General features: G+C 47.0%; 1 protein-coding gene across 1 annotated transcript in view; it reads right to left on the reverse strand.

The window, feature by feature from the left end:
• Positions 1 to 3,962, reverse strand: part of Srrm1 (serine/arginine repetitive matrix 1) — a 34,801-nt gene extending 30,839 nt beyond the window's left edge. Inside the window, exons 1-2 of the mRNA XM_013032395.1 lie at positions 3,882 to 3,962; positions 77 to 166 (exon numbers count right to left, since the gene is read on the reverse strand). Of these exons, the coding sequence (XP_012887849.1) occupies positions 77 to 166; positions 3,882 to 3,902 (111 nt within the window). The 5' untranslated portion in view covers positions 3,903 to 3,962. The remainder of the gene's footprint in view (positions 1 to 76; positions 167 to 3,881) is intronic.
• Between the last annotated feature and the right edge of the window lie 8,391 nt (positions 3,963 to 12,353).

The following is a 12,353-nucleotide window of genomic DNA, read 5'->3' on the forward strand; positions in this document are numbered from 1 at the left end:
TTGTAACTCCTCTGTACAGCATGTTCACAAATAAAATAAAATTAAAAAAGTATATAGTATTGCCTAATTTCAGTACCTTTTTCTCTAGACATTCTGCAAATTTCAGTTGTTTCAGTAGTTTCTTCTGTTTGTTGCTAAACCGATTGTCCTGTTCTGCACTTGTCCCCTGCAGAAAGACAACAGTGCAAGGATTCAAAGTTAAATTCCTTTATCACCTTTACAGGGCAATGAAGTATACAGAAAAACCATAACTAAGATTCAGATACAAGATGCATACATTTTCCACAATGTAACTAAATGACACTATTGACTTAAAAATCATTATATGCCCGTAACAAGGCAAATACAATATAGCAATATACAGTATAAAGCTGACACTTTCCCCTTAAGTTTGATTTGTATTCTTTTACTACTTTACTATGCTAAGAGATAAGAAACACTTTTCTATTTATATTGAAGTTTCATCCTTTTCTGAAAGCTAGTATGCTTCCAAAATTATTGTAGCACTGCATAGAAGCCCCGTAAAAAGCAATAAAGAACCTGGAAATGGTATTGTGTTAATTTACTATAACTTTCAAGAATTTGAAATACAAGTTTACCTTACTTAACAAAATGTCAGCGAAGAATAAGGAAAATTAGAGCTTACAAATATACTAGATCATCAATAACCACTAAATGTATTATCCTTATTTGCCTAAATATGGAAATAACTGGCTGTGTGACCTGAAATCTAACTGGTGATCAAGAAAATACTATTTGGAAAGGAAAAAACCTGAATTATCCTGTAGCCATGCCACTATATACTTGTGTGCTCTCAGAGCAAATCACCTAACTTCTGAGAATGTTTCCTCACTTGAAAGAATAGGAATAATGAAGCCAGGAGCCTGTGGCTCAAGTGTGTAATCCTATCTACTCAGGAGGCTCAGATTTGAGGATCATGGTTCAAAGCCAGCCTGGGCAGAAAAACCTCTTTTTTTTGTTTTTGGTCAGTCATGGGGCCTGAACTCTGGGCCTGGGTGCTGTCCCCTCAGCTCTTCAGCTGAAGGCTAGTACTCTACCACTTGAGTGTCAGCCCCACTTCTGGCTTTTTCTGCTTATGTGGTACTGAGGAATAGAACCCAGGGCCTTATGCATGCAAGGCAAGCGCTCTATCACTGAGCCACCTTCTCAGCCCCTCCTGTGAGACTCTTATCTCCAATTAAGTATCAAAAAAATTCTAAGTGGACCTGTGGCTCTAGTGGTAGAGCACTAGCCTTGAGCACAAAAACTCAGGGACAGAACCTAGACCCTGAGTTCAAGCCCCAAAAATGACACCAAGGGAGATGGAGGGAGGAAACAAATGTCTGTGGAGCTAAGTCAATTACCCTGACCCAATCTTCACTTATTTTATACATGTGTTCAAATGCCTCACTGTACCCTATAAACATGTAGAATTACATACAAGTAAAAATATAAGTATATATTAAGAATAAAATATTAAGCCAGGCATGGTGGTGCATAGTTAGAATTCCATCTACTTGGGCCTCAAGTTAAGAGACAACCTGGACAAAGTTGGGGAGACCCTATCTCAAAAACAAAAGGGCTGGAGATGGTCTAATGTGGTAGAACACTTGTCTAGCATGCATAAGGCTCTAGATTCAATCCCCAATATCACAAGAAAGACTAATTTTAAGCCGGGCACCAGTGGCTCATGCCTGTAATTCTAGCTACTCAGGAGGCTGAGATCTGAAGACCACGGTTCAAAGCCAGCCAGGAAAAGTCCATGATACTCTGATCTCCAATTAACCCCCAGAAAACCGGAAGTGGAGCTATGGCTCAAATGATAGAGCACTAGATTTGAGCTGAAGAGCTGAGGGACAGCGCCCAGGCTCTGAGTACAAGCCCCACAGCCAACCAAAAGAAAAGAAAAAGCTGTGGCTCAAGTGGTAGGGCGCTAGCCTTGAGCTGAAGAGTTGAGGGAGTGCCCAGTCCCAGAGTTCAGCCCCCATGACAAAAAAAAAGAAAAAAGAAAAAAAGTGTATGTCAAAGATGTCACACGTGAAAGTTGTTCAGTAAAAACATGATTTAAACATTTCTCAAAATATTCAGTGCTAGACAACTGCTCCTAAAAAAAAAAGTATTTTTTGGTCAGTCATGGGGCTTGAACTCCAGGCCAGTCACTTGAGTTCTTCAGCTCAAGGCTAGTGCTCTACCCTTGAGTCACAGTGCCACTTCCAGTTTTCTGGTGGTTAACTGGAGATAAGTCTCACCGACTTTCTTGCCCAGGCTGGCTTTGAACCACAATCCTCAGATCTCAGCCTTGAGTAGCTAAGATTACAGTCATGAGGCACTGGTGCCCAGCTTCTAAAATCTTTTAACTCAGTGCTTAGTTACAGTTTAACTCCTAAATTTAGGGATTTATAGGAATGTATATATAACACAACTCTACGTATTGTATTTAACATATACACTATTACTTTTTCAGCAGCTTCAAAGACAACTGTCATCTTAAAATTTGCAAGTCAACCTCATTTTGATTTCAATGGAATTCTATTCCACTAGAAGTACTACTTGACAGGGTCAAAGTAAACCTTTATTTGCTTCAAAATGTTATACAATATCCAGTAAAAATGTATCCATTAAAAAATCAGATGCAAAGTTACAAGTTGACAGCTCATTAGCAGTGTTCGAATTTGACAAGCTCATGTGAAACTACCATTCAGTTGCTTGCCTGACCTGAGAACAGTTAAACAATTGGTTAGGTGCCTTAGGTCACATGCTTGGGCCAACACTGAAACAGCTGATGAAAATCTAGTTGGCAGTTTTATTTTGTTTATTGGAAATACTGCACTTTACATGTTAGGTTAGTGCTCTAAATGCCGGCCTTCTTCCCTCTTCCAATTTTCCATTTAAACACTCACACACTGCAAATGCTCCAGGGGGTGTAAAGTCAACCTGTATTACAATAGGGCGAGAAGCTGGCTTTGACCAAGTGGTCCCTCGGCGGTCTACTCAGCATTGACAATTTACCAACCCTTGTACCTAACTTTAATCCTACAAGTGTCCCTCCCTCCCTATCTAGAATCTGGACCGGAAGCTCATTTCCCAGTAAACGCTTAAGTTCGGGCCCCGAAGACCAGGCAACTTCCCTGCTTACGTTACAGAGCGCCTAAGATAGAATACTTCTAGAGCCATTGAGCTCCAAGAGTTAAAAAGAAAAAGAAAAAAAAGGGGGGGGGTGGAGGTGCGGGAAGAAATGGGTTCACTTCGTGTCACCCTCGGCCTCTCACCAGAGCCTTCGATTCAAACGTCCCGACCACACACAAATTATCCGAGTTCCCCTCCCCGGAGGGATAGCGAATTGGGCGGGAGCGCTCGTGAACTCTGACCCGGCGTTCGGGCGAAGGCTCACGGGGAGGGGGAGGGGGCGCTTTTTACAAAAGAAAACCTCGGAGAGGTCCCCCTTCGCGGGACGCCCTCCCGGGGGGTACCCCCACACAGGGCCCCCCGAGGCTCCCCGCCGTCAGGAGTCGCCTCGGGCTCCCCCGCGGCCTCCCTTCGGGGACTTCCTCCTCAGGGCTCCGCTAGGCCCGGGGACCCCGCGGCAAGCGCGGCGCTCGGCCCGCGGGCCTCGCCGGACCCTCAGCCAGGTACCACTCCGGCCCACTCCCGCCGCCATTTTCCTGCCGCCGCGCCGGGGGGACGATCCCGGAGGAGGAGACTGCGCAGGGGCGCACCGGTCTCCTCACAACGCGCCGGGGGGGGGCGTCGGTCCCCACCGGGGAGCCTCGGAACCACGCAGGCCTCCCTCCACCGACCACGGTGTCCTGAGTCGAGTCTTCCTGCCGGGCCTCCCCGAGAACCCCTTCACCTCAACCTCAGAGCCCCGCGCTTGTACTTACGCGGAAGAATCCCGCGTCCATCTTGCTGCCTCGCTCAGAGATCGCTCCTTATCCCAGGGTGCACCGCGCCGCCGCGACGGAGGGCGGGACCAGCGGAAAAGAGTCGAGGGCCGAGACGCTGCGCGCGCGCGCGCGCACCGCTGCACCCGCCTCGTCCAGCCGACACGAAGCCGCGTCTGCTCAGTGAGCCCGGGGCGCTCCACGCGTGCGCACTTGCTTCTGGGAAGGCAGGCCCTTGGGGAGCCTCCGCTCTCAGGAGCCAATAGGAAGAGAGATCCCGGAGATCACAGGCGATGGGATTAGAAGGGAGTGCCGTAAAATAGCCCCGCCCTCCAGATCCTTTTGTGGCGCGTGACCCACCTCGTTCGCTCAACGTGAGTTGACCCATCGTGGGATCCGTAGTGAGGGAAGTTTTCCCCCCCCCCCGCCCCACCTCCGCCTCCCTCCCGGCCTCAGGGCGGCGAAGAGCGGTTGTAGGGAAAGACGGTGCCCTGCGGCGACGCCGGCGGCGCCCGCGCGACCTGACGTCTCGCCGGTCGTTGTGGAAGTTGTGGTCAGGGGAGGCTTTACGAGCCTGCCAGTTACCAGGATTGGCGCTAGAGGAGCAGAGCTTTGCAGTCGGACAGTAAAATCCGCATCCAGCCCAACGGGCTGGGCCGGAATCCGAAGGCGTCCATTAGGAGAGGCCGGGCTTGGGCCGCCGGCGAGGAACCGCGGTCCGCGGCCGCAGGCCGGGGCGGAGCCCGCGCACGAGTCCTCGCGCAGTCCTTCCCGGGCCACCATGCCAAGTTCCCTCCTGCACGGACGTTGGCTTCCTGCCTCGGCACCTAGATAGATGGCGTGTTGGCTCTCGAAACTTCTACCGGCCATGTGCTGAGACATGCTGGCGGACATCGATCGCCGGCCCAGACTTGGCTCCAGAAATTTAAACCTCATTGGTTAATGGAATAATGGAATATAATACATAATAGGATGTACATATGTATGTTTATATGTATCTACTACCTGGAGGGGCGAAAAGGCCATTGCCAGGCTGCCTCTTCCATTTGCAGACGTCATATGATCAGACTGATCGGCCAGCCTTCCCCTCATCCCCTCCACACCGAACACAAAAGCCCTAGCTCCTCCCAAAGTTTCCCTGAGGCCCAAGCAGTGAGAACTCTGTCTCTGTCTCTCTGTCCCTCTCTCTCTTTTTCTCTCTCTCTCCCGTTCTTTCTAGGCTGCCTGTTAACTCTTGTCCTTCCTACTTCCAAGCCGTTGAGAAACCCATTATGCCAGAATGGAAGTTCAAGGCGCCCTTAACCTGAACTTCGGCTCCACTCTCCTCGTCTGGTCTTCCAGTTTCTTCCCTTTCCACTCAGCATTTGTTCTGAAGATTAAGGCTGGATACAGGTGTCTCATGCCTGTAATCCTAGCTACTCGGGAAGCAATGATCTAAGGATCCCATTTGTAACTGGCTGGGGGCAGGAAAGTCCGGGAGACTCATCTCCACTGGAAGTGGGGCTGTGGCTCAAAATGGTAAAGTGCCAGCCTTGAGCAAAAGAGCTCAGGGACAGCACCAAGCCTCAGTGCACGCACGCGCGCACACACACACAACACACACACACACACCGGAAAAAGATAAGGAGTTAGGATGTAAAGGGTGTGTGGACTGTCCTCCAATGTGGCTGGCCCTCTACCACTTGAACCACAGCTCCACTTCCTTTTTTTTTTTTTTTGGTTATTTGGAGATAAGAGTCTCATGGACTTTTTCTGCCCAGGCTGGCTTTGAATCATGATCCTCAGATCTCAGCCTCCTAAGTAGCTAGGATTACAGGCATGAGCCACCAGTGCCCAGGTTGTTTCACTTATTTTAATATTATCTGTTCTGCTCACCATACTAGGATATATAAGCTGCCCAAGGTCAGGGTTTTGTTGAGTTTTGTTCACTAGTGTATTCCCGCTACCTACCTACAACCTATAATACAGGCTCTACAAAATTGTGTTGAATGAGGCTCACCTATAATGCCAGCTACAGAGGCTGGTGGGTTATGAATAAGTACAAGGCCAGTCCCAGCAATCCTTGACACAATGAGTGCTATCTCAAAAACCAAGTACAAAAAACAAGAACAAAACAACCCCAAATACAAACAAGGGTAGAGGGTGTGGTTCAAGTGGTAGAGAATATTACTTGCACTTAGAGAAAGAGAAGTAGACTGTTATGGGGTGGTAGCTAATAGGAGGAGGATGAACTAACAAGGATGAAGGAGTTTGAATATTGTTGAAATAGATTATTTCCAACTATGAAAATAAAACATTGCTTGGGAAAGGAGGGCAGGGAAGGAGATAAGGGGGAGTGAGATTGATTGGGATACATTGTAAATGTGTGTGTGGAACAGTATACATTATCATATTATACATTATCTAGCGGTGGTGGTCTGGGGTATACTGGGGCTTGAAATCAGAGTTGTTAGGATGGTAGTCTACAACTGGAACCATACCTCCAGCCTGTTTTGGCTAGTTATTTGCTTGCAAGGCAAGCACTCTACCACTGAGCCAACCTCCCAGCCCTGTAAGACTCTTTTTTTTTTTTTTGTCGGTCGTGGGGCTTGAACTCTGGGCCTGGGCGCTGTCCCTCAGCTCTTCAGCTCAAGGCGAGCGCTCTACCACTTGAGCTACAGCGCCACTTCCGGTTTTCTGGTGGTTTATTGGAGATAGGAGTCTCACGGTCTCTCCTGCCCGCGCTGGCTTTGAACTGTGATCCTCAGATCTCAGCCTCCTGAGTAGCTAGGATTACAGGCGTGAGCCACTAGCGCCCGGCTTCTGTAAGACTCTTATCTTCAAGTAACCACCAGAAAACCAGAAATGGCACTGTGGCTCAAGTGGCAGAGCACTAGCTTTGAACTGAAGAGCTGAAGGACAGTGACCAGGCCCAGAGTACAAGCCCACAACTGACAAAAAAGGAAAGAAAGAAAGGAAGGAAGGAAGGAAGGGAGGGAAAGAAAAGACCATATGAAAGCAGCCTAGGGGGTTCTGTCTCACACTTTTCTAGTATTAATCACTAGATGGCGATCTACTCTCTCAGGATAATGTACTAGCAATAAATAACAATGGCACATGGTTATTGGTTTGATTGGCTGTCTTCAGTGAGCCCTTACTGTGTGTTCTTAGATAGTGAGGGACACAAAGGATGAGTAGGACAGGCCTTGGAGAGTTCATGGGGAGCTGGAGGATGTCACTGCAAGCATTCAAGATCAATGTAACAATCTTTTTGCTTTTGTGCCAATTCAAAGACCTCCAGAGATGTGCTGTTCAGACATGGCAATTTTCAAAGAAGAGCTGGAGGAACAAGAGTAGTACACACTGCATGGGGCAGGGGAGCCACTGCTGGAAGTTTTTTGTTTTTTGGGTCTGGTCGTGGGGCCTGGGCGCTGTCCCTCAGCTCTTCAGCTCAAGGCTAGCACCCTACCACTTGAGCCACAGTGCCACGTCCGGCTTTTTTCTTTTTGCTTCTGTGGTGCTGAGGAATTGAACCCAGGGCTTCATGCAGCAAGCGCTCTACCACTGAGCCACCTTCCCAGCCCATGGAAGTTTTTTTTTTTTTTTTGTCTTTTCTTTTTTGGTACTGGGGATCTAACCCAGGACATTGCACTTGCTAGGCAAGTGCTTTGCCACTGAGCTACATCCCAGCCCCCACGGAAGTTTTTATTTCTATATTCTGTCTGGATTTACATTACTTATATTTTTCCAATGTCATCCTTTGCTGTGGATTTTTTTTTTTGTAGGGAGAAGGATTCCTCGTACTGGGGCTTGAACTCAGGGCCTTGCATTCTCCCTTGGTGTTTTTGCTCAGGGCTGGCATTCTGCCACTTGAACCACACCTCCATTTCCAGCTATTTGCTGATAACAGTGATCCTTGGATCTCAGCCTCCTGAGCCACCAGTAGTGTTTGGCATCTATAGGATCTTTTTCTTTCCTTCCTTCCTTCCTTCCTAACTTCCTTCCTCCCTTCTTCCCTTCCTCCCTCCCTCCCTCCCTCCTTTCTTTCTTTCTTTTCTTTCTTTCTTTCTTTCTGTTGGTCTTGGGCTTGAACTCAGGACCTGGGGGCTGTTGCTGAGCTTTTTTGTGCTCAAGGCTAGGGCTATACCACTTGAGCCACAGCACCACTTTCAACTTTTTCTGAGTAGTTTACTGGAGATATCTTACAGACTTTCCTGACAGGGTTGGCTTTGAACCACAATCCTCAGCTCTCAGCTTCCCAAGTAGGTAGGATTACAGGCATGAGTCTTTGGCACACTGCTTATAGGATCTTAAAACAGCAGTCATTACCATTTTAGTTGACATATTACACACAGCTTTATATTAATGCTTTAACTAAGTGGTTAAATTGATCCTTATAAAATAATAACTAGAAGATTAAGGGCTGAATTATGCTCTTCCATTCCTATTCTGAAATCCTAACCTGTAGGACCTCTGAATGTGACTGGAGATGGGGTCGTTAAAGAGGATGTGAGGTAGGCCTCTGCAATAGGATTCCTTACAAGGGGAAATTCAGATACAGACAGGTACCGAGGGAAGACCATATGCAGACAGAGAAGACAGCCTTCGACAGGCCCAGGGGAGTATCTTTACTCTTGGATTTCTAGCCTCTAGCATTGTGAGGAAATAAATTTCAGTTATGTTGTAGCTGCCAGAGCAAACTCATATATAGATGTCATCCTATGTGGTCATGGTTGCCTGAAAAATCATACAGCCGGCCAACAGCACAACTTACCTTCTGCTTCTGTTGATCACGTTACATTTGACAATATTAGTACATGAGGGTTAAACAGTGGGAAAAAAAATCTGCCAATCATCCTATGGCCAATGAGCATTCCTCAGTCTGGTCAGTCTCCAAGACCAGGTGAGAGGAAGGGACAGAGAGGTTACAACACACACACACACACACACACACACACACACTGCTTACTCCCATTGCCTTACAGAACAAACACTGGAAAGCTGGAAGAAAAATGAATAAATTGAATGGTGGTTCTGAGATCCATGAAGACAGGGCCGCATTCTGTAAGAACACTGGAGAGAAGCTGGTGTGGGAAAGCACATCTCTAACCAAGAGATAAAGACAGGACAACTTCAAATTCAAGGCTAGACTGAGCTATACTGGAGACTCTGTCTCTTAAAAACAAAAGAAGAGTTAGGAGCTAGACGCTCACATTTATAATCTAGCTACTCAGGAGGTTTAGATCTGAAGATTACCATTTGTAATCCAAACAGGAAAGTCTCCCCTTGCCCCAAGTCCTGGGGCTTGAACTCAGGCCTGAGCACTTTTTTGTGTTGTTGGTCCGTGGGGCTTGAACTCTGAACCTGGGTACTGTCTCTCAGATCTTCAGCTCAAGGTGAGTGCTCTACCACTTGAGTCACAGCACCACTTCTGGTTTTCTGGTAGTTAATTGGAGATGAGTCTCATTGACATTCCTGCCCAGGCTGGCGTTGAACCTTGATCCTCAGATCAAGGTCTGAGGACCTGGCCCAGCCAGGTCTGATCACTTCTTCGGCTCAAGGCTAGTTGCTCTACCACTTTGAGTCACAGCACCACTTCTGGCTTTTTCTGAATAGTTTATTAGAGATAAGTCTCACATGGGCTGGGAATATGACTTAGTGGTAGTGCTTGCCTAGCATGCATGAAGCCCTGGGTTTGATTCCCCAATACCACATAAGCAGAAAAAGCCAGAAATGGAGCAATGGCTGAAGTGGTAGAGTGCTAGTCTTGAGCCAAAGCTCAGGGACAGTGCTCAGGGCCAGAGTTCAAGCCCTAGGACTGACAAAAAAAATAGTCTCAGGACTTTCCTGCCCAGGCTGGCTTTGAACTGTGATCATCAGATCTCAGCCTCCTGAGTAGCTAGGATTACAAGTGTGAGCCACCAGCACCCACCTTAGAGACTCTTATCTCTAATGAAACAAAAAACCAGAAGTGGATCTGTGGCTCAACTGGCAGTGCTAGCCTTGAGCAAAAAAAAAAAAAAAAACTACAGCACTTAAGCCCTGAGTTCAAGCACCAGTATAGGCACAAACAAAAAACAAAACAAAATAAAAAACCTAGAAGCTGGGCGCTGGTGGCTCATGCCTGTAATCCTAGCTACTCAGGAGGCTGAGATCTGAGGGTCAGGGTTCAAAGCCAGCCCAGGCAGGAAAGTCCATGAGACTCTTATCTCCAATTAATTACCAGAAAACCAGAAGTGGTGCTGTGTCTCAAGTGGTAGAGCGCTAGCCTTGCGCTGAAGAGCTGAGGGATAGAGCCCAGGTCCAGAATTCAAGCCCCACAACCAAAAAATAATAAATGTGTTTGTAACTTTAGCTAAGTAGCATGATCCCACAATATTTTGAAGTTTATGTAATCACTTAATTCAATAAAAAAAATTTAAAAAAAAAAGAGCATCAGGAGTGTGGGTTAAATCCATGCATTGAGATGACAAGTTATCCAGTGAAGGAGTCTGTGGTGTACCTGAACGTTACTTAGAGGGTTTCATAACAGCAGTCACCTATGATAAACCAGGTCTCTACCTGCTTCTTGTCTGTGTGGACAGATGGTCATTACAAGATCTGCTGAACCACAGCAGTTTGCTGCTTTCTCACCAGGACATGTGCTGGGAGGAGAATGGGTGTTCAGGGACAATGGGCTACAGATCTGAGACAATGCTCCTGCTGTCAACTCCCACCAGTGGGCCTCAGACAGTTCCCAGAGACATTTTTGTTGAGTTGCTGTACACCCACAAATAGCCACTTAAGAAGAAAAAAAAAAGGACAAAACTCCACAATTTGAGGACTATGTAGAACAGGCATTTAAACACTAACAAACACACAGATATGCCTGTTACTTCATGCAATAGACTAACTTGTTCTTCAGCCTCCAGTCTCTCCCACGCCAGTCCATTCTGCACATTTTAACAGGATTCATCTCCTTAAAGCATAGTTCTTGATGTTTTTGGTTTGTTTGTCAGTCCTGGGGCTTGAAACAGAGCCTGGGCACAATCCCTGAGCTTTTTTTTTCTCAAGACTAGTGTTCTACCACTGGACCCACAGCTCTGCTTCTGGCTTTTTACCACTTAGAGATAAGAAGCTCATGGACTTTCTTGACATGGCTGTCTTTGAACTTTGATCTTCTCTGATCTTTTTTGTTTTTTTATTTGTTTTATAGGTGGTGGGGCCTGAACTCTAGGCCTGAGCACTGTCCCTCAGCTCTTCAGCTCAAGGCTAGTGCTCTAACACTTGAGCCACAGCACCATTTCTGGCTTTTTGTTTATGTGGTTCTGAGGAATCGAACCCAGGGCCTCATTCATGCAAGGCAAGCACTCTACTACTGAGCCACCTTCCCATCCTCAGCAATGACTTTAGAAGGAGTTGGTTGGTTTATTTTTGTTTGTTTTGTTCTGTTTTGAGGCACAGTCTCATCATTTAGCACAGGCTGGCCTTGAACTCAGGATCCTTCTTCAGCCTCCCAAGTGATGGGGTTGCAGGTATAGGGTTTGCACCTGGCTCAGAATCAAAGCAGCTGTTGGGCATAAAGGGTCTATTATGGGCTGGGAAGGTGGCTAGTGGTAGAGTGTTTGCCTTGCGTGTATGAGGCCCTGGGTTTGATTCCTCAGCACCACAGAACCAGAAAAAACTGGAAGTGGTGCTATGGCTCAAGTGGTAGAGCATTAGCCTTGAGCTGAAGAGCTGAAGGACAGCGCCCAGGCCCAGAGTTCAGGCCCCATGACCAACAACAACAAAAAAGGGGGTCTATTATGTGCCTCCCCCAAAAAAGAAAAAAAAAGAATTACAAGTACCATCACTGTATCAAGAATCCAGACTTAGCCTCTTTATGTCTTTAAAAAAATACATCCAATTGCAAAATAACATTGAAATCCAATTACATCACACATATAAACCTTTTATTATTAACCCTCCTTTAAAGTTTTTCCAATTTTTAATACATCCCAAGGGACAGTTTTAGAAATAACAATCATCATCCATTTTACCATCAGGTTTCCAATGTCCACCTGCAAGGAAAAGAGACAGAAAGCAGATGGATCCCTCATTGGCCTATCCTACAGAATGACAATATACCCATTGGACTCCTTAGGGTTAGATGAACTGCCTTTATACCAGCTTACCCTCTTCCACCATGTGTGGACTCCACCCAGGGCCTGTCCCACCATGCATGGACCCGCTGAGCCCCACCTTTTGCCCGATCACCCCTGAAAATAGGCCTTCTATTGGCCCATCTTAAGTTTTTTGTTTGTTTGTTTTTTTGGGTCCGGTCATGGGGCCTGAACTCTGGGCCTGGGCGCTGTCCCTCAGCTCCTCAGCTCAAGGCTAGTGCTCTACCACTTGAGCCACAGCGCCACTTCCAGCTTTTTTCTTTTTGCTTATGTGGTGCTGAGGAATCAAATCCAGGGCCTCTGGCATGCAAGGCAAGCACTCTACCACTGAGCCACCTTCCCAGCCCCCATC

The sequence above is a fragment of the Dipodomys ordii genome, unplaced genomic scaffold, assembly GCF_000151885.1.
Source record: "Dipodomys ordii isolate 6190 unplaced genomic scaffold, Dord_2.0 Scaffold6, whole genome shotgun sequence".
Lineage (NCBI taxonomy): Eukaryota > Metazoa > Chordata > Mammalia > Rodentia > Heteromyidae > Dipodomys > Dipodomys ordii.